Source organism: Oncorhynchus kisutch, linkage group LG21 (assembly GCF_002021735.2).
Source record: "Oncorhynchus kisutch isolate 150728-3 linkage group LG21, Okis_V2, whole genome shotgun sequence".
Lineage (NCBI taxonomy): Eukaryota > Metazoa > Chordata > Actinopteri > Salmoniformes > Salmonidae > Oncorhynchus > Oncorhynchus kisutch.
This window is the reverse complement of record NC_034194.2, coordinates 23,107,476-23,130,572: the sequence shown is the minus strand read 5'-3', so window position 1 is coordinate 23,130,572 and position 23,097 is coordinate 23,107,476. Positions and strand designations below refer to the sequence as shown.

The 23,097-nt window shown below is 41.7% G+C and overlaps 1 protein-coding gene across 2 annotated transcripts in view; it reads right to left on the bottom strand.

The window, feature by feature from the left end:
- Positions 1 to 23,097, bottom strand: part of LOC109866717 (spermatogenesis-associated protein 7) — a 55,550-nt gene that overhangs the window by 10,965 nt on the left and 21,488 nt on the right. For both annotated transcript variants that reach the window (XM_020455524.2, XM_020455522.2), the window contains exons 3-9: positions 22,963 to 23,010; positions 22,148 to 22,248; positions 15,892 to 16,127; positions 14,777 to 14,834; positions 14,526 to 14,587; positions 14,135 to 14,242; positions 10,680 to 10,734 (exon numbers count right to left, since the gene is read on the bottom strand). In XM_020455524.2, coding sequence (XP_020311113.1) covers positions 10,680 to 10,734; positions 14,135 to 14,242; positions 14,526 to 14,587; positions 14,777 to 14,834; positions 15,892 to 16,127; positions 22,148 to 22,248; positions 22,963 to 23,010 — 668 coding nt within the window. The remainder of the gene's footprint in view (positions 1 to 10,679; positions 10,735 to 14,134; positions 14,243 to 14,525; positions 14,588 to 14,776; positions 14,835 to 15,891; positions 16,128 to 22,147; positions 22,249 to 22,962; positions 23,011 to 23,097) is intronic.

The window sequence follows — 23,097 nt, the reverse complement described above, 5'->3', positions numbered from 1 at the left end:
CAGTCGACACCTCATCTATTTCAAATACAATTTTATTTGTCACATGCACTGAATATAACCATGAAATGCTTACTTATGAGCCCTTAACCAACAATGCAACGTTGTAAAAAAGAAGTACAAAATATTTGCTAAATAAACAGAAAAAACTATCAACAAAATAATGTACAGTAACAAAAACGAGTCTATATACAGTGGGGCAAAAAAGTATTTAGTCAGCCACCAATTGTGCAAGTTCTCCCACTTAAAAAGATGAGAGAGGCCTGTAATTTTCATCATAGGTACACTTCAACTATGACAGACAAAATGAGAAAGAAAATCCAGAAAATCACATTGTAGGATTTTTAATGAATTTATTTGCCCCACTGTTGAAGGAGTACCCGGTACCGAATCAATGTGCAGTGGTACGGGTTTATCGAGGTAATTTAGGTAATATATACATGTATGCATGAGTAAAGTGCTCTGCCTTCCTTTTCCTGTAGTCCACAGTCATCTTCTTTGTCTTGCTCACATTGAGGGATTGTTGTCCTGGCACCACACTGTCAGGTCTCTGATCTCCTCCATATAGGCTGTCTCATTGTCGTCATTGATCAGGCCTACCATCGTTGAAGGTCAGCGTGGCGGATGTGTTGTTGACCACCCTCACCACCTGGGGCAGCCCGTCAGGAAGTCCAGGATCCAGTTGCAGAGGGAAGTGTTCAGTCCCAGGGTCCTTAGCTTAGCGATGAGCTTTGAGGGCACAATGGTGTTGATTGCTGAGCTGTAGTCAAAGAACAGCATTCACACATACAGTTGAAGTTGGACGTCTACATACACCTTAGCCAAATACATTTAAACTCAGTTTTTCACAATTCCTTACATTTAATCCTAGTAACAATTCCCTGTCTTTGGTCGGTTAGGATTACCACTTCATTTTAAGAATGTGAAATGTCAGAATAATAGTAGAGAGAATGATTTATTTCAGCTTTTATTTATTTCATCACATTCTCAGTGGGTCAGAAGGTTACATACACTCAATTAGTATTTGGTAGCATTGCCTTTAAATTGTTTAACTTGGGTCAAACATTTCGGGTAGCCTTCCACAAGCTACCCACAATAAGTTGGGGGAATTTTGGCCCATTTCTCCTGACAGAGTCAGGTTTGCAGGCCTCCTTGTTAACACACGTTTTCAGTTCTGCCCTCAAATGTTCTGTAGGATTGAGGTCAGGGCTTTGTTGCCACTCCAATACCTTGACTTTGTTGTCGTTAAGCCATTTTGCCACAACTTTGGAAGTATGCTTGGAGTCATTGTCCATTTAGAAGACCCATTTTGCGACCAAGCTTTAACTTCCTGACTGATGTCTTGAGATGTTGCTTCAATATATCTACATAATTTTCCTCCCTCATGATGCCATCTATTTTGTGAAGTGCGGCAGTCCCTCCAGCAGCAAAGAACACCCACAACATAATGCTGCCACCCCCGTGCTTCACGGTTGGGATGGTGCTCTTCAGCTTGCAAGCATCCCCTTCTTTCCAACAAACAAAAGATGGTCATTATGGCCAAACAGTTCTATTTCTGTTTCATCAGACCAGAGGACATTTCTTCAAAAAGTACGATCTTTGTCCCCATGTGCAGCAAACCGTAGTCTGGCTTTTTATGGCGGTTTTCTTCCTAGCTGAGCGGCCTTTCATGTTATGTCGATATAGGACTTGTTTTACTGTGGATATAGATACTTTTGTACCTGCTTCCTCCAGCATCTTCACCATGTTCCTTGCTGTTGTTCTGGGATTGATTTGCACTATTCACACCAAAATACATGAATCTCTGGGAGACAGAAAGCGTCTCCTTCCTGAGCGGTATGATGGCTGCGTGGTCCCATGGTATTTATCCTTGCGTACTATTGTTTGTACAGATGAACGTGGCACCTTCAGGCGTTTGGAAATTGCTCCCAAGGATGAACCATACTTGTGGAGGTCCACAAAAAAGAATTCTGAGTTCTTGGCTGATTTCTTTTGATTTTCCCATGATGTCAAGCAAAGAGGCACTGAATTTGAAGGTAGGCCTTGAAATACATTCACAGGTACACCTCCAATTGACTCAAATTATGTCAATTAGCCTATCAGAAGCTTCTAAAGCCATGACATAATTTTCTGGAATTTTCCAAGCTGTTTAAAGATACAGTCAACTTAGTGTATGTAACTTCTGATCCATTGGAATTGTGATACAGTGAATTGTAAGTGAAATAATCTGTCTGTAAACAATTGTTGGAAAAATGACTTGTTTCATGCACAAAGTAGATGTCCTAACCGACTTCCCAAAACTATAGTTTGTTCACGAAAAATAGGTGGAGTAGTTGAAAAACGAGCTTAAGTGTATGTAAGCTTCCGACTTCAACTGTATGTGTTCCTTTTGTCCAGGTAGGAAAGGACAGTGTGGAATGCAATAGAGATTTGCGTCATCTGTGGATCTGCGGTATGCGAATTGGAGTGGGTCCAGGGTTTCTGGGACGATGGTGTTGACGTGAGCCAAGACCAGCCTTTCAAAGCATTTCATGGCTACAGATTGGAGTGCTACGGGGCGGTAATCACTTAGGCAGGTTACCTTGGTGTTCTTGGGCCCTGGGACTATTCTGGTCTGCTTGAAACATTTAGGTATTACAGACTGGGTCAGGGAGAGGGTGAAAATGATAGACACTTGCCATCTGGTCAGTGCATGCTCTGAGTACGCATCCTGGTAATCCATCTGGCCCTGTGGCATTGTGAATGGTAACCTGTTTAAGGGCTTACTCACATCAACTATGGAGAATGTGATCACACAGTCGTTCGGAAAATCTGGTACTCTCATGCATGATTCCGTGTTGCTTGCCTCGAAGTGAACTTCAAATGCTTTTAGCTCGTATGGTTAGCTCGCGTCACTTGTCAGCTCGTGGCTGGGGTTCCCTTTGTAATCCGTGATAGTTTATAAGCCCTGCCACATCTGACGAGCGTCAGAGTCGAGTAGAATGATTCACGTCTCTGTTTGTGGAGTCAAGGTGTTCTAGAGGTTTTTTTTCTCTAGTTGCACATGTGACATGCTGGTAGAAATGAGTTAAAACGGATTTCAGTTATCCTGTATTAAACCTCTTAAAGATCTCTACAGATCGGCGTCTCACCCTCGGGATGTTTGAGCTAATGTGCGCTAATGTGATTAGCATGACGTTGTAAGTAACAAGGACATTTCCCAGGACATAGACATATCTTTATGGGCAGAAAGCTTAACCTGTTGAGTGTAAGGGCAGTATTTTGATGTTTGGATGAAAAACGTACCCAGATGAAACTGCCTATTTCTCAGGCCCAGAATCGAGAATATGCATATCATTGTCAGATTAGGATATAAAACACTCTAAAGTTTCCAAAACTGTCAAAATATTGTCTGTGAGTATAACAGAACTGATATTGCAGGCGAAAACCTAAAATCCAACAAGGAAGTGCCTAAGAGAAACGAATCTCCCTGTTCCATTGCATGCCTCCATTTAAAGGGATATCAACCAGATTCCGTTCCCTATGGCTTCCACATGGTGTGAACAGTCTTTAGACATAGTTTCAGGCTTTTATTCTGAAAAATGAGCATGAAGGATCAGATCGTGTCAGTGGATGGCTGGGTGCCAGCAGAGTTTTGCATGCACAACAGCTTGGACATTTTCTCTCTGATTTGATTTGATTTTCTCTCTCTCTCCTATTGAAAAAGCTACGGTCCGGTTTAAATATTATTGATTATTTATTGTAAAAACAACCTGAGGATTGATTATAAAAAACGTTTGACATGTTTCTATGAACTTTACGGATACTATTTGGAAATTTAGTCTGCCCGTCATGACCTGCACGAGTCTGTGTATTTCTGAACAAAACGCGCCAACCAAATGGAGGTTTTTGGAGATAAATCTTTATCGAACAAAAGGAACATTTATTGTGTAACTGGGTGTCTCGTGAGTGAAAACATCTGAAGATCATCAAAGGTAAGTGATTCATTTTATTGCTTTTCTGACTTTCGTGACCAATCTACTTTGCTGCTAGCTGTTTGTAATGTTTTGTCTGCTGAGAGAGATGTCCTAACGTAAACGCTTGGATAGCTTTTGCTGTAAAGCTTTTTTATTTATTTTTATCTGACACGCCAGGTTGATTAGCAACAAGCTAAGCTGTGTTTTGCAGTAAGAATATGAAGTAAGAATATGCATATTCTTGATACCATTTTAAAGGAAACACGTTGAAGTTTGTGGAAATGTGAAATTATTGTAGGAGAATATAACACATTCGATCTGGTAAAATATAATACATTTCTGTTCAAAATGTTGTATCAAATCTGCCCAAATATGCCTAATTGTTCAGTATATACACTACTGTTCAAAAGTTTGGGGTCACTTAGAAATGTCCTTGTTTTTGGAAGAAAAGTACATATTTTGTCCACTGTTAATGATGTAAATGACTATTGTAGCTGGAAATTACTGATTTTTTATGGAAAATCTACATAGGTGTAAAGAGGCGCATTATCAGCAAGCATCACTCCTGTGTTCCAAGGGCACATTGTGTTAGCTAATCCAAGTTTATCATTTTAAAAGGCTAATTGATCATTAGAAAACCCTTTTGCAAATATGTTGGCCAAGCTGAAAACTGATGTTCTGATTAAAGAAGCAATAAAACTGGCCTTCTTTAGACTAGTTGAGTATCTGGAGCATCAGCATTTGTGGGTTCGATTACAGGCTCCAAATGCCCAGAAACAAAGAACTTTCTTTTGAAACTCGTCTGTCTATTATTTTTCTGAGAAATGAAGGTTATTTCATGCAAAAAATTGCCAAGAAACTGAAGATCTGGTACAATGCTGTGTACTACTCCCTTCATAGAACAAGATCTATGGCTCTAGAACTGTCTCTAACCAGAATAGAAAGAGGAGTGGGAGGCCCCGGTGCACAACTAAGCAAGAGGACAAGTACATTAGAGTGTCTAGTTTGAGAAACAGATGCCTCAGAAGTCCTCAACTGGCAGCTTCATTAAATAGTACCTGCAAAACACCAGTCTCAACAGTGAAGAAACGACTCCAGGAAGCTGGCCTAAAATGGATTTAAAAAATAATAAATCCTCAGCAATCTACACACAATATCCTATAATGACAAGGTGAAAACAGGTATTAGAAAGTTGAGGCCACCTGTGGTAAATTAAATTGATTGGACATGATTTGGAAAGGCACACACATGTCTATATAAGGTCCCACAATTGACAGTGCATGGCAAAAACTAAGCAAAAACTAAGCCACGAGGTCAAAGGAATTGTCCATAGAGTGCCAAGACAGGACTGTGTTGATGTACAGATATGGTGAAGGGTACCAAAACATTTCTGCAGCATTGAAGGTCCCCAAGAACACAGTGGCCTCCATCATTCTTAAATGGAAGAACCACCAAGTGGTGGTTGGAACCACCAAGTCTCTTCCTAGAGCTCTGACAGAGGTCTAGAGTTCCTCTGTGGAGATGGGAGAACCTTCCAGAAGGACAAACATCTCTGCAGCACTCCAAAAATCAGGCCTTTATTGTAGAGTGCCAAAATGGAAGCCACTCCTCAGTAAAAGGCACATGACAGCCCACTTGGAGTATGCCAAAAGGCAACTAAAGACTGTCAGACTATGAGAAACAGGATTCTCTGGTCTGCTGAACCCAAGATTGAACTCTTTGGTCTGAATGCCAAGCGTCACGTCTGAAGGAAACTTGGCACCATTCCTACGGTGAAGCATGGTGGTGGCAGCATCATGCTGTGGGGATGTTTATCAGAGGCAAGGACTGTGAAACTAGTCAGGATTGAGGGAAAGATGAACAGAGCAAAGTACAGAGAGATCCTAAGCACACAGCCAATACAATGCAGGAGTGGCTTCGGGACAAGTCTCTGAATGTCCTTAGGTGGCCCAGACAGAGCCCGGACATTAACATCTCTGGAGAGAACTGAAAATAGCTCTGCAGCAACGCTCCCCATCCACCCTGACAGAGCTTGAGAGGATCTGCAGAGAAGAATGGGAGAAACTCCCCAAATACAGGTGTGCCAAGCTTGTAGCATCATACCCAAAATGACTCTATGCTCTAATTGCAGCCAAAGGTGTGTCAACAAAGTACTGAGTATAGTAGTAGGGTCTGAATACTTATGTAAATGTAATATTATTATTTTTTTGCAAAAATGTCTAAAAACCTGTTTCTGCTTTGTCATTATGGGGTATTGCGTGTAGAATGATGAGGGGCGGAAAAACGATTTAATCCATTTTAGAATAAGGCTGTAACGTAATAATATTAAATGACGTGGAATAGACATTGATTTGACGTCTGTCCCAAGTGGGAAGCCCCCATGGAAGTTGTAAAAAGGAGAAATATGCCAATAGGAAGCAATTCTAGGAAGGTAAAAAAATTAAATCATGGATAGAGTTCCTGTTGGCAACATCTTGACAAATTGAAAACTTTTTTCTCTCCCTTTTTCCCTGTGATAAAATGGATTTCAAATGAGTGAATTTGAATCAATTTAAACCTGTTCTACTGGTGGCATATTAAAAAGGTTTGGAGACTTTTCCTCCCTTCCCTGACAGCTAAAACATCCAATTCAAAGAAAAGGTATTTAGGGATGTCAGGGGTGTGACCAATCATGATGGCCATGACTTTAAAGCTATGCTTCTAATTGAGGGCTGAGTAATTGATTTTGTGACTTATTAGTTGTTCAGTTGAATTAGTTTGGATGTCCTTTCTGAACCTGCTGTTTTCACTCTGATGTGGTCGCACAGGGGATGTATGATAAACTGGATGTTCTGTTATCATAGAAAAATGACAGACTGACTTTGGATACATTGGTTTTGTATGTGAAGTACAATCTCCATTAACATTTTTTAGGACAAGGAGTTTTTACACACACCTTTACTCCCTACCCCCAACCTCAACAAACACACTCACACAGAGTTAAGACCGTGCACTAAAATTAGATCAAGACTGCTGATTGAATCAGTTGGCTGCTATTTCTGTCCTAGTCAATGATCCTGTACTCATACACACCCTCAGGTCAACGGCACCTCAGGGACACCGTGACCCAGAGGGACACACTCACACGGACACACGCACACACACAGACACACACTCTGACCCCCAAAAGACCCTGAACCACAGGTTCACTGGGCAGGATTTCTAAGACAGGGACAAATGATCAGCAATATGTTTCCCCAGGACCAGTAAAGCCTCAAGTACTGAATTGTCTGGAAAATAGTTATTCATTTTCTGCAGGAAGACTATGGCTATTTGAAGACAACATGTTGATGCACAACCTATAACATTTGATGTTGTTGGTTTGGTTGGTAAACAGCTCAATACAAAATCCAGGGTAATAATGTAGGATAAAACTGTGGGAGGTTTGCTCGCATAAATCATTAAAGAATGTAATAGTGCACCGTATGGAAAAACAAATACAACTCATAAAAACACAAATCCAATGAGACTGGCACAGGCAGCACAAATAAACACACCTCCCCATCTTAAAGTGAACACACCTCCCCATCTTACAATAATCTCTCGTGGATAGATTCTCGGAGGCATGTAGAATTATGTGATTACGAGCAGAAATAGTTCCTGTTTTAGGGTTTTCGGCTTTGATTATTTGGACAAATCAGGATTGGGCAAAGATGGTGCTTAAACTGGTGCGTGATTTTCAAGTCCTTGTGAGGATGATAAACAGTGTCCACTAGATTCCACAGCCACAAAGTAAAAATGGCCTATATCATAAAAATTCAGGAAAACAAGAATTGTACTTTTGGGTAACTAAGATTAGGGGCACAGTAAGGCTGTGTATATAGGGATAAATGCTATAGCTCCCATCCACCAGACAGAAGTGCTGAATAAATGTTTTATGAACACACCATTCCCGTTTTCTCTCTCTACCGCTGACGTAAGTGTTGCACATGTTCTTCTCCCGGCTTTCCACTGGAATTGATGTATTATCCATACAGGGTCATTCATTTATCTTTCTCTGGGACCGACTGTCTTCCCTTGTCTTCTCTGTATGATTACGGAGGAGAGATAAGACATGGTCGTCAGCGAGAGAGAGAGAAAGAGAGGGAGAAAGAGCAATGGGGAGAGAGAGAGGGAGAGGGGGAGAGAGAGAGAGACTAACACAGGGCAAATGGGGTGAGTTCTTTACTACACTCTTAGAAAAAGTGTTCCAAAGTTCCAGGGTTCTACCTGGAACCAAAAGGGTTCTTCAAAGGGTTCTCCTATGGGGACAGCTAAATAACCTTTTTAGGTTCTAAAAAGCACATTTTCTTTCTGAGTGTACTGACAAGCAACAGGAGCCAACCAGGACCAAGTAGCTCACTCTCTGTCACAAAACATGGGGCCAAGCTGGGCCAAGTGTTACAGTGGACTGTTTATCACAAAGAACACAGAGAGGGGTGACGGGCAAGGCAAAATAGAAGGAAGTGATGCAGTCCAGTAATATACTACTGACACGTGTAATATGACCAAACAGGGCCGCGTATCTCTTACACTCTGGCTCGAAGAATAAGGCCAACTAGCGCATTGTCAAACAAGTATCTCGCTTTCTGACTACAAATAGGTCTATCTAGACATCTAATTTCTAACTGGAAGAATGGGCAAACACAGAGCCTAGCGCGTTAGCTCAATATTTATCACAAACATGTTTAGAACAGGGTCAAGTGGCTTTCTTTCTCTCCTTCAGGGCTAAAAAGGCCTTGTAGCTCACTGTTTGTTTGCTGCCAACTTAGAACAGGTATCCCACGTAGAAGAGATTTCCAGTCAGTGGGATCAACTAATAATAAAATAACGAATAAAGAATGAGTCAACAACAAAGTACAGGCCTAAACAGGGCAGTAGCTTGCTGTCATATGATCACACAGAAAATTGTGTGTGTGTGTGTGTGTGTTGATGCTGACTTGGCTCTGTCACGCAGAGAAAAGTAAACAGTATTAGCATCGGAGACAAGACAGGTGCCCTAGCAAGTGTGGCACAGCATGGGACAACAGTGACACAGTGAAGAAACTGTCCCTGTAAAAAAAAAAGATAGGATCTCTGCCTGCTCGCTAATTAACCCTGTCTACTCACGCACAACACGCAGGCACGCATACACACTTCCATCTGTTTCAAACTAGCCATTCCAAATCAATTCTCCAGTTTTAGTTTTGTTTGGTTATATTTACTCCCTGCGTGTTTCACACTGAAGACAGGGATAATTATTGATTTGAAACAGTGGCAGATAGTGCAGATGTTTCACTGTTCCTGAGGGACTCATGTGGAGCCAAACCAACTGTTCTGGTCAGACGGCTCACAACACTTTTAATCTAACTCACAAAGCACACACACACACACACACACACACACACACACACACACACACACACACACACACACACACACACACACACACACACACACACACACACACACACACACACACACACACACACACACACACACACACACACACACACACACACACACACACACAGACAGACAGACAGACGGGCTGGTAAAACAATAAGTAAAGTTTGCATATACTACCATGTTAGGTTCTGACTCCTAACCTTAGATAAGCATGCACAACGTTCATGTAAATTATTGGTAGAGACATTAAATTCCACATACAGTTCCAGTCAAATGTTTGAACACACAACCACATTCAAGGGTTTTTCTTTATTTGGACTATTTTCTACATTGTAGAATAATAGTGAAGACATCAAAACTATAAAATAACATATGGAATCATGCACTAACCAAAAAAGTGTTAAACAAATCAAAACATATTTTAGATTTTAGATTATTCAAAGTAGCCTTGATGACAGCTTTGCACGCTCTTGGCATTCTCAATCAGCATCACCTGGAATGCTTTTTCAACAGTCTTGAACGAGTTCCCACATGTGCTGAGCACTTGTTGGCTGCTTTTCCTTCACTTTGCAGTCTAACTCATCCCAAACTATCTCAATTGGGTTGAGGTCGGGTGATTGTGGAGGCCAGGTAATCTGATGCAGAGCTCCATCACTCTCCTTCTTGGTCAAATAGCCCTTACACAGCCTGGATGTGTGTTGGATCATTGTTCTGTTGAAAAACAATGATAGCCCCACTAAGCGCAAACCAGATGGAATGGCATGTTGCTGCAGAATGCTGTGGTAGCCATGCTGGTTAAGTGTGCTTTGAATTCTAAATAAATCACCGACCTTGTCATCAGCAAAGCACCCCCACACCTCTTCCTCCATGCTTCACAGTAGGAACCACACATGCATAGGAACCACACAGGAACCTCACAAAGACACAGCTGGGACAGATTTCCACTGGTCTAATGTCCATTGCTTGTGTTTCTTGGCCCAAGCAAGTCTCTTCTTATTATTAGTATCCTTTAGTGGTGGTTTCTTTGCAGCAATTAGACCATGAAGGCCTGATTCACACAGTCTCCTCTGAACAGTTGATGTTGAGATGCGTCTGTTACTTGAACTCTGTGAAGCATTTATTTGGGCTGCATCTTCTGAGGCTGGTAACTCTAATGAACGTATCCTCTGTAGCAGAGGTAACTCTGGGTCTTCCTTTCCTTTTGACAGTCCTCATGAGAGCCAGTTTCATCATAGCACTGTTTTTGCGACAGTACCAGGAACCTATTTCAGTCCCAGTCAATCTGTGTGTGTGTGTGTGTGTGTGTGTCTTTGCACTAACCTGACTCAGGTCGTGTCTCCATGTCATCTGCCAGCTGAAGACGGACTCCAGAACACTTTGGGAAAAGAGAGAACATCCCTTTTGACACTTATAGTTACCTATTTGACAGTCATACTCAGTGGTCTACTTTGGAATTTACAACACAATCTCAAATTCAATTCAAATGTAACACTTCAATAAGTAAAAAGTCTGAGCAGTAGCATAGCGTATTTTCACGGGTCCCCCCGCAGGGTGACAGCGGGGACTGCGAGGCACTGGTGGGACGCCTTGAATGAAGAGTGAACTGTGCTGCCTGCATGCCAGCAGATGAACTGCTAAACCCCCCCTGTTGACAAACCCCTTCCTCTGCTCCAACAGAGTTCCTCTGTGGAGATGGGAGAAACTTCCCGAAGGACAACCATCTCTGCAGCACTCTACCAATCAGGCCTTTATGGTAGAGTGGCCAGAGAGAAGACACTCCTCATTAAAAGGCACATGACAGTCTGCTTGAAGTTTGCCAAAAGGCACATAAAGACTCTCAGACCATGAGAAACAAGATTCTCTGGTCTGATAAAACCAAGATCGAACTCTTTTAGCCTGAATGCCAAGCGTCATGTCTGGCGGAAGCCTGTCACCATCCCTAAGGTGAAGCATGGTGGTGGCAGCATCATGCTGTGGTGATGTTTTTCAGCAGCAAGGACTGGGAGACTAATCAGGATGGATGAATGGAGCAAAGTATAGAGAGATCCTTGATGAAAACCTGCTCCAGAGTGCTCAGGACCTCAGACCGGAGTGAAGGTTCAATTTCCAACAGGACAACAACCCTAAACACACAGCCAAGACAATGCAGGAGTGCCTTCGGGACAAGTCTCTGAGCGTCCTTGAGTGGCCCAGCCAGAGCCCGGACTTGAACCCGATAAAATATCTCTGGAGAGACCTGAAAATAGCTGTGCAGCAACCTGACAGAGCTTGAGAGGATCTGCAGAGACGAATGGGAGAAACTCCCCAAATACAGGTGTGCCAAGCTGCTTGTAGAGTCTTCTTGGGTATGATGCTATGTTGTAACCGCTGCCAAAGGTGTTTCAACAAAGTACTGACTAAAGGGTCTGAATACTTATGTAAATGTTATATTTCCATTTTTTTATTTTTTTATTACATTTGCAAAAAATTCAAAAAACCTATTTTTGCTTTGTCATTAGAAGGTATTGATGTGTAGATTAATGAGAAATATGTGGAATAAGTCAAAGGGTCTGAACTTTTCGAAGGCACTGTATATACAGTATCAGCCAAAAGTTTGGACACACCTACAACTTCAAGAGTTTGTCTTCATTTTTACTATTTTCTACATTGTAGAATAATAGTGAAGACATCAAAACTATGAAATAACACATATGGAATCATGTAGTAACCAAAAAAGTGTTAAACAAATCAAAATATATTTTCTATTTCAGATTCTTCAAAGTAGCCACCCTTTGCCTTGATGACAACTTTCACACTATTGTCATTCTCTCAACCAGCTTCATGAGGGTGTCACTTGGAATGCATTTCAATTAACAGGGCTGCCTTGTTAAAAGTTCATTTGTGGATTTTCTTTCCTTCTTAATGCGTTTGAGCCAATCAGTTGTGATGTGACAAGGCAGGGATAGTATACAGAAGATAACCCTTTTTGGTAAAAGACCATATTATGGCAAGAACAGCTCAAATAAGCAAAGAGAAACAACAGTCATTAATTTGATTTAATTTAATTTAATTTAAGACGTGAAGGTCAGTCAATTCGGAAAATCCGTCACGGTAGAGGAAGACCCAGAGTTACCTCTGCTGCAGAGGATAAGTTCATTAGTTACCAGCCTCAAAAATTGCAGCCCAGATAAATGCTTCACAGAGTCCAAGTAACAGACACATCTCAACATCAGCTGTTCAGAGGAGACTGCATGAATCAGGCCTTCATGGTCGAATTGCTGGATAATAATAATAATAAGAGACTTGCTTGGGCCAAGAAACACAAGCAATGGACATTAGACCAGTGGAAATCTGATCACTACTAAAGGATATTTGGGAACACCTTCAAGACTGTTGGAAAATCATTCCAGGTGAATCTGGTTGAGAGAATGCCAAGAGTGTGCAAAGCTATCATTATTGCAAAGGGTGGCTACTTTGATGAATCTGAAATCTGAAATATATTTGATTTGTTTAACACTTTTTGGTTACTGCATGATTCCTTATGTGTATGTCATAGTTTTGATGTCTTCACTATTATTCTACAATGTAGAAAATAGTACAAATGAAGAAAAGCCCTTGAATGAGTCGGCGTGTCCAAACTTTTGACTAGTACTGTAAGCTTCAATTTCCTCAGCGTACACATCACTGACAAACTGAAATGGTCCACCCACACAGACAGTGTGGGGAAGAAGGCGCAACAGAGCCTCTTCAAACTCAGGAGGCTGAAGAAATTTGGCTTGGCACCTAAAACCCTCACACACTTTTACTGATGCACAATTGAGAGCATCCTGTCGGGCTGTATCACCGCCTGGTACGGCAACTGCACCGCCCGCAACTGCAGGGCTCTCCAAAGGGTGGTGCAGTCTGCCCAACGCATCACTGGGGGGGGGGGGGGCAAACTAACTGCCCTCCAGGACACCTACAGCACCCAATGTCACAGGAAGACCAAAAATATCTTTAAGTACAACAACAACCCGAGCCACTACTTCTTCACCCCGCTATCATCCAGAAGACGAGGTCAGTATATGTGCATCAAAGCTGGGACCTATAGACTGAAAAACAGCTTCTATCTCAAGTTCACCAGACTGTTAAATAGTCAACAGTAACACCTTAGAGGCTGCTGTCCTATATACATAGACTTGAAGTCACTGGCCACTTTAACAATGGAACATTAATAATGTTTGCATATTTTGCATTACTCATCTCAAATGTATATACTGTATTCTATTCTATTCTACTGTATTTTAGTCTATGCCGCTCTGACATTGCTCGTCCAAATATGTATATATTCTTAGTTCCATTCCTTTACTTTAGATTTGTGTGTATTGTGTGTATTGTTGTGAAATTGTTTGATATTGTTTGAAATTGTTAGATATTATTGCACAGGCACAAGCATTTCACCCACAATAACATCTGCTAAACACGTGTATGTGACCAATGCAATTTGATTTGATATACAGTATATTTTTTATTAGTATTCTTTTAATGCTTGTTTATTTTTCTTTTCAAGAGGTTTTGAGATTCTTTCTGTAATGAAAAGAGCTATAGAAGCTGAACAAATTATTATTATTATTATGAGGTTGAGGAATAAAAAAAATAAAAAATACAATAAAAAATAATATAAAAATACGGCATATGACGTGTACATACTGTTTGCCATCTGGGAGGCCCGCTCTCCGAGGGGACTCCAAAGCTTGTCGGCCCTCCCGCCTTACATTCATGGAAATGGAATGGAAAACATGAATGTAACGTTTCACCTGTCAGAGTAGAACCCGTAGCGTAAAATATCATTGGTCACATCTTCCAAGAACTGTAGATATTTCCCCTCCTCTTCCTCCTCATCCCCCTCTTTCTCCTCTCCCTCCCTAGGGAATATGAATAGAATTCCACACCATCAATACAGTGGATTGGAAATCTGTACATTTTCAGTATTCATGTATATTGATATCAGCTTAATGTAACGGGATACAACTCAGTGTCTTCTACTGTCTATCAGGTGTCTTAACTTCAATACTCCATATACAGATGGACCTCTTTCTGCTATGGGCATTAGCAGCTCTTCCATGCATGTCTGGGCTACATACACTATTACATTACATAACTGTGTAAATTATTCATTAATGACATAGTAATTACTTATTATCTAACCTGCCAGCTTGATCGGCTCCTGTGTTTGTCGCACTGTATTTCATAGACCACTGTGCAGGATACTAGAAAGGGTAGAAGGGGTAAACACATTAATGATGATGGTGCTATGCCGGTATGCCACAATGCTATGTCTGGATCATTGACCTTATATCAACATGGGGTCAATCAAGCTCTTGTAGATATAAGGTGGTGTGTGTGGTTATGTAACGCAACGGTAACATAAAACACAGGTGCTTCCTTGTTGACCTGACCTTGTGACCATGGCAACTACCCCCAGAGGTATTCTGTGATGAAGAGGGATGCTTCTTCCTGTCAAGAGGGAGAGGAGGAAATAGACAGATGGAAAACAGATGAAGATAATGAAGATGACGGGGGGGCTAATCATCATTGTCAGGAGAGTCAGGACAGATTCCTGCACAGGAATAGTGATGAGCCATTGAGAAAACCAACAGGTTCCGTCTGTTTATGTGTTTATGATTGAAAGTGAGTGTGTGTTTCCTTAATCCCTCACATTTAAAAAAAAATCCTCTGGGTCTGTGTGAAGGAGTGGCCTTCACTAAAGACATTTCAATGCGTATTTATTCCAAGTATTTTTTAGAGCAAGATATGTTTGTGTATGTCCTTATTTCATTGTCATTTATTAAACATTCCATTTACTAAATATTTCCCATCGTTTTCAACCAATTGCGATCAGGTGTTCATTGTTAAGTTTCTTGTTTTCTATTGGTCCAGCAAATGGAAGTGGTTAATTGACAAAGGTGTTTCCGTACAGTAATTGGGTCACCTGTCATCTTAAAGAAGTTTTGCCAGATTGTTTGTCAGTGGAATGTCTTTTAACTATGGTGAGCCATGTCTGTGTTAGGTGCCAGTTTCATGTGGTTTTTAACTTGCTCTGCTACTGCAGCTCTAAATAAAGGACTTTGAACTGTTTTTATTCTCAGTCCTTTTTATTCATTTTAAGTGTTTAGCAGCTAGCTCTCTCTGTCTGCTTAGCATGAAGCTTATCGCCCACTGCATGTAGATGATGGGCCTAATAACGACAACACGCTGCAAGCATTCTGGACTGGCATTTGCATTATGATAATAATTGTGCATGCATTTGTCTTTATCTCTCTTTCTCCCTCTTTTTTTCTCTCGCTCTTTCTTTTCACTCTGTAATTAATGCATTCTACTGCCTCTAACTATTAGGATTACGGAACAATGTGTTTTTATTAGATATATTTTAACACTGCTGCTAGCGTTCAAGACCTCTATAATTCAATGGACTCAGAGGTGTAAGGCATATGCTTGTTCTCTTTTATAATCATGGCTTATGTACATTTATATTTTACAGCAGCAATGGTCTCCTAAAAGCAGTTAGCATCACCTCTCAGTCTGTCCCTTCTTCTGGCCTGGCGGTGGGGTGTAGTAGCGATACTGAGACAGGAAGGAGTCATGCTGGTTCCTGTGGGTCCTGGGGGTGAAAGGTTGCTGGCCGACCCTGTGGAACACCCCTGGGTGTCTGTCCAGGACGTCCCCGCTGTAGGTCCTTTGAGCTGGGCTCTGGTAGGGCCCCTGGGCCTGTTGATGGTCCCTAGAGGTGAGGTGGCCAGGCTGGGGTGCCTACAGGGAGAAGAGGAGCGTCACTTTGTCTTGGAATAACTCATACCTGAAATGTCACTATGAGTTGTTTCATGTTATTTCATTACTGTATGTCATACCACTCTTTTTATATGGGGAAGGTCAAGGTGAAGTAGTTCCAGTCAGACAGGTTCTCATGGGTTTGTCTGGTCTGAGACATTTGTCAATTATGATGGTTGCATTCTATAGTAGGCTATAAATGAAATGATGTATACTGTACAGTAACACTTTAAAGGACACACCAAGGGTGGCCCGAGGGTGAGCTTTGAAGTGAACTAAAGTCGTTCTGTATAATCCTCACTATGGGGGTGGCAGCTTCCTCATCTATGTGGCTTGATACACAGGCAGAAAGATACTCACTCATTCTCTCTCTCCCTCTCTCTCTCACACACACACACACACACACACACACACACACACACACACACACACACACACACACACACACACACACACACACACACACACACACACACACACACACACACACACACACACACACACACACACACACACACACACACACACACAGCAGAAGGTTTGTAGCGTGGAGATATCTATGGAAATCGATGCACGATAACCACAACCCTGCTCAATCAACGTGTTCAGCGTGGTCACCTATCATACCGTCAAACACTCGCTTGCATGGTTGAACGGTCACTGTCATCTGGTCAGCTCTGTTCGCACGGAACACTGTATGGTCATTACATAGCACACTCAATTTGTCATGCTGAGTGTAAAGATGGCTACTAAGGTTGGATTCCAGTATGATGGTGACGACATTTTCTGAGCCTTTCTGACCCTAGAATGTCTGAAAGGACTAGTATGGCTGGCTACAAGTCATTGTTGAAAATGAGAATGTGTTCTCAACCGATATATAAAAATGAATTTCATTCAGGGAGGAAAATGATGGCAAGTATTCTCTCAGATCTGCAAGGGCGTAAGGACATCAAGGAAAGCAAGTTATCAGAACAGAATCAAGCCGACTCTCACAGTTGAGTCACTAAATCCCTTCAATCTAGTGGATGAGCTAACAGTCCCACAGGAAGACATAGAGAGAGAGAGGGAGAGATGGATTGAGGGTGAGTAAGTGTGAGAGAGAAAGACCAGACCACTGCACAATCACAGCATTATCAAACTATAAAGTGATCATATTTGATTCAACACAGCTAACAGTGGAACTTCTTGATATGGTCTCTAAAAGACTAATAACAAAGAAAGCGGATTGTTAGTCAGAACGAATAACAAGGATGATACCAGGAGAGAGGAGGAGAGAACGGCATCTCTTTTACGTCTTTAATTTTAATTTTAACCTGCAACATTGAGCACTTCCCCTTCCATTCTGCATCGTCTGCATGGGACTTCAAGACGCTGCCGTACTATAGGGAGATGATTGTGCAGGACACGTAATGATGCTGTTGCATGTTTTAATGTTGACCTCAGCGTACTGATGTGTGCTCAGGGACTTGGAAAGGGTTTGTGTGTGTGCGTGCGTGCGTGTGTGCGGGGACTTCGGGTTAAGAATAGTCAGCATATATACAGGGGGGAGAACAAGTATTTGATACACTGCCGATTTTGCAGGTTTTCCTACTTACAAAGCATGTAGAGGTCTGTAATTTGTATCATAGGTACACTTCAACTGTGAGAGACGGAATAAAATAAAAAAATCCAGAAAATCACATTGTATGATTTTTAAGTCATTAATTTGCATTTTATTGCATGATAAGTATTTGATACATCAGAAAAGCAGACACAGAAACCTTTGTTTGCAATTACAGAGATCATAAGTTTCATGTAGTTCTTGACCAGTTTTGCACACACTGCAGCAGGGATTTTGGCCCACTCCTCCATACAGACCTTCTCCAGATCATTCAGGTTTCGGGGCTGTCGCTGGGCAATACGGACTTTCAGCTCCCTCCAAAGATGTTCTATTGGGTTCGGGTCTGGAGATGGCTAGGCCACTCCAGGACCTTGAGATGCTTCTTACGGAGCCACTCCTTAGTTGCCCTGGCTGTGTGTTTCGGGTCGTTGTCATGCTGGAAGACCCATCCACGACCCATCTTCAATGCTCTTACTGAGGGAAGGAGGTTGTTGGCCAAGATCTTGCGATACATGGCCCCATCCATCCTCCCCTCAATGCAGTGCAGTCGTCCTTTCCCCTTTGCAGAAAAGCATCCCCAAAGAATGATGTTTCCACCTCCATGCTTCACGGTTGGGATGGTGTTCTTGGGGTTGTACTCATCCTTCTTATTCCTCCAAACACAGCGAGTGGAGTTTAGACCAAAAAGCTCTATTTTTGTCTCATCAGACCACATGATCTTCTCCCATTCCTCCTCTGGATCATCCAGATGGTCATTGGCAAACTTCAGACGGGCCTGGACATGCGCTGGCTTGAGCAGGGGGACCTTGCGTGCCCTGCAGGATTTTAACCCATGACAGCGTAGTGTGTTACTAATGGTTTTCTTTGAGACTATAGTCCCAGCTCTCTTCAGGTCATTGACCAGGTCCTGCCATGTAGTTCTGGGCTGATTCCTCACCTTCCTCATGATCATTGATGCCCCACGAGGTGAGATCTTGCATGGAGCCCCAGACCGAGGGTGATTCACCGTCATCTTGAACTTCTTCCATTTTCTAATAATTGCGCCAACAGTTGTTGCCTTCTCACCAAGCTGCTTGCCTATTGTCCTGTAGCCCATCCCAGCCTTGTGCAGGTCTACAATTTTATACCTTATGTCCTTACACAGCTCTCTGTTCTCTGCCATTGTGGAGAGGTTGGAGTCTGTTTGATTGAGTGTGTGGACAGGTGTCTTTTATACAGGTAATGAGTTCAAACAGGTGCAGTTAATACAGGTAATGAGTGGAGAACAGGAGGGCTTCTTAAAGAAAAACTAACAGGTCTGTGAGAGACGGAATTCTTACTGGTTGGTAGGTGATCAAATACTTATGTCATGCAATAAAATGCAAATGAATTACTTAAAAATCATACAATGTGATATTCTGGATTTTTGTTTTAGATTCCGTCTCTCACAATTGAAGTGTACCTATGATAAAAATTACAGACCTCTACATGCTTTGTAAGTAGGAAAACCTGCAAAATCGGCAGTGTCTCAAATACTTGTTCTCCCCACTGTATTATACGGAGATGAGATGCATTCACAGGCCACACAGAGAATGCAATTACAGGTTCATCATTATGACAGTATGTCAGCAGCCTATCTCTCTATGCTTCTCACCTATTCTCATTAAATGTACTTGTGTTTCCTTAACTCCAGCACCTGATTACTTTTACTTTGGCAGTGGATTTTGTTCAGTCATCTGCAACGATGGAAATATTTTTCCGATTTTGCAACCTGTTTTGTTGCAAATCGGTAACAAACCGATTGGAATAATGAAAGGGAATCGCAACATGTGTGTAGAAATGTATCTCGCTTATGAAGTTCTTGTAACTGAAACGTCAATGAGATGTGAATGCACATTTTTGTGTCATAAAGTTCCACATCTGTAATAAAGTTAAGACTCACTTATTTGAACCATTAGTCGTCTACATTTAAAGCTAGTGACACTCACAGACTCCATAAGAATATGCAACAATATATGGTGTGTCACGACTTCCGCAGAAGTCGGCTCCTCTCCTTGTTTGGGCGTCGTTCGACAGTCCACGTCACCGGCTTTCTAGCCATCGCCACTCCATATTTCATGTGTCCATTTGTTTTGTCTTGTTCCCTGCACACCTGGTTTTCATTCCCCAATCAATCCATATGTATTTATTCCTCTGTTCCCCATCATGTCTTTGTGTAAGATTGTTTGTGTTACGTGTATTTTGGAATTGTGGATATTGTTACACGCATCACTTTTTGTCTATGTTCCGTGTTTTGGGCACATTTTATGTTACTTTGTGCTGTCATTTTGGACGGGAATAAATAGTGCGCCTGTTCACTACACTCTGCTCTCCTGCACCTGACTTCGCCTCCAATACACACTCCTAACATGGGGGGTCTTGTGTAGTGTACAGTGTATATGAAACATTCCATATGCTCAATTTAAATCCCAACCAACTGATTGAAGGACACAAGAAGCAGATTGGAAGTGACTCTGCAGGGATTGGTGGATGACTGACGAGATGAATGACGTAAGATGGCAATGTGCTTAATCCCCGAAGAGAACCCAAAGGTAAAGGGCTATATATATATATATATATATATATATATATATATTCTTGAAAATGTTTAGACCCAGCCAAGTAGGCAACAATTTATATTAAAATGCATCCCGTGATTGGATTGTTGGCAGTGCATTCAGTGAGATTAGATGTTTCTGACTTGGTGTATACAGTTGAAGTCGGAAGTTTACATACACTTAGGTTGGAGTCATTAAAACTTGTTTTTCAACCACTCCACAAATTTAATGTTAACAAACAAAAATTTTGGCAAGTCAGTTAGGACATCTACTTTGTGCATGACACAAGCAATTTTGCCAACAATTGTTTACAGACAGATTATTTCACTTATAACTCACTATCACAATTCCAGTGGGTCAGAAGTTTACATACACTAAGTTGACTGTGCCTTTTTAAACAGCTTGGAAAATTCCAGAAAATTATGTCATAGCTTTAGAAGCTTCTGGTAGGCTAACTGACATAATTTGAGTCAATTGGAGGTGTACCTGTGGATGTACTTCAAGGCCTACCTTCAAACGCAGTTCCTCTTTGCTTGACATCATGGGAAAATCAAAAGAAAGCCAAGACCTCAGAAAAACAATTGTAGACCTCCACAAGTCTTGTTCATCCTTGGGAGCAGTTTCCAAACGCCTGAAGGTACCACGTTCATCTGTCCAAACAATAGTACGCAAGTATAAACACCATGGGACCACGCAGCCGTCATACCGCTCAGGAAGGAGATGCGTTCTGTCTCCTAGAGAATGTACTTTGGTGCGAAAAGTGCAAATCAATCCCAGAACAACAGCAAAGGACCTTGTGAAGATGCTGGAGGAAACAGGTACAAAAGTATCTATAAACACAGTAAAACAAGTCCTATATGAACATAACCTGAAAGACCGCTCAGCAAGCCACTGCTTCAAAACAGTCATAAAAATGCCAGACTGCACAGCCAACTACACATGGGGACAAAGATTGTACTTTTTGGAGAAATGTCCTCTCGTCTGATGAAACAGAAATAGAACTGTTTGGCCATAATGACCATCGTTATGTTTGGAGGAAAGAGGGGGATGCTTGCAAGCTGAAGAACACCATCCCAACTGTGAAGCACGGGGGTGGCAGCATCATGTTGTGGGGGTGCTTTGCTGCAGGAGGGATTGGTGCACTTCACAAAATAGAAGAAATCATGAGGGAGGAAAATTACGTGGATATTTTGAAGCAACATCTCAAGACATCAGTCAGGAAGTTAAAGCTTGGTCGCAAATGGGTCTTCCAAATGGACAATGACCCCAAGCATACTTCAAAAGTTGTGGCAAAAAAACGTGTTTGACCCAAGTTAAACAATTTAAAGGCAATGCTACCAAATACTAATTGAGTGTATGTAAACTTCTAACCCACTGGGAATGTAATTAAATAAATAAAAGCTGAAATAAATCATTATCCCCACTACTATTCAGACATTTCACATTCTTAAAATAAAGTGGTGATCCTAACTGACCTAAGACAGGGAATTCTTACTAGGATTAAATGTCAGGAATTGTGAAAAACTGAGTTTAAATGTATTTGGCTAAGGTGTATGTCACCTTCGACTTCAACTGTACATGGAAAAGGGTTATTGGGACTGGATGGAGATCAGTCCATGGGGACCACTATTGTATTTATCTCGATGATGATGCATTTAGATAAAAAACAAATGTAATACCAGGTGTAGACATGATGCCTGCGGTCAACTTGGTTCATCGTGAACGATTTGAGAAGTTGTTTTGAAAAGCAGCTGTTAGCCAGGTCTGAGGATATCTCGGCCATGCATGTCCGGTGTTAGATAAGGGACTAGACAGACAAGTCTCACCCTGAGAACTGTGTGTACACTGGGATTGGCTGGGTTTGCATGGTGGTCATTCTGGTCTCCTGTCCTCTGTCTGGATCTCTCTCTCCTCTGCCAGTCACAGTCTGTGGCATAGACAACAACAATATTATTACATTTGACAGTTATCATACCAAATAGAAGTATTCTATTCACAATCATACTGAAGTGATGACCCGATCAACATATCATGAGCCAAGGCGTCCCAAGTATACTTGGGATAAGTGCACTCACATCCGTTCAGGGAATGTCACTCCCAAATGGCTGATTGCATAAAACTTAGGAATTACAAACGTGAAACAAATGTGTAAGATAAAGTACATACCATCATTCTCTAGAGAATTCCTCATAAGTGTGTGTTGAAAGTGGACATCCCTACTCGATCCTCTCTTAAATCAACTACCAACAAGCTAATGCTGCTTGAGAGTGTCTACATTGTAGCATCTGTGGGAATATACGTATGAGCAATTTTAGCCCACATTGTCTCAGAGAGGTCCTGACTCCGCCAGTGGTAGAGACCGCTGCATTAGTGACAGGGTTGTGAACACCACACCAGAACTACACTAATCGGACAGAATGTCTCCTCCGCTGGTTCTAAATGACTTCTGGCGAGGAAGCAGAGAAAGGAGATATACACTTTAGAGAATTCTAAAGTTGATCTGCTCTTGAACCCGGTGTGACGTTGCCATCTGTTTGACTCCTCTGCAGTCCTACCTACTTAGATTCAGTATGTATATTTACTGTATATATGTATATTTAAGATGGCACATCAGCCGCGAGGTTATTTCAAAAGCACTTACATTTGATACTGGTGAGGAGAGATCTGGGCAGGGAGGAGTCCACACAAGCTGCAAAACATAATAGAACAAGACAGTGTGTTTGTGCTGACCAGCTGTTCTGTTTTGCACTGTGCGTGCCGTAGTGAGGGGGAAACT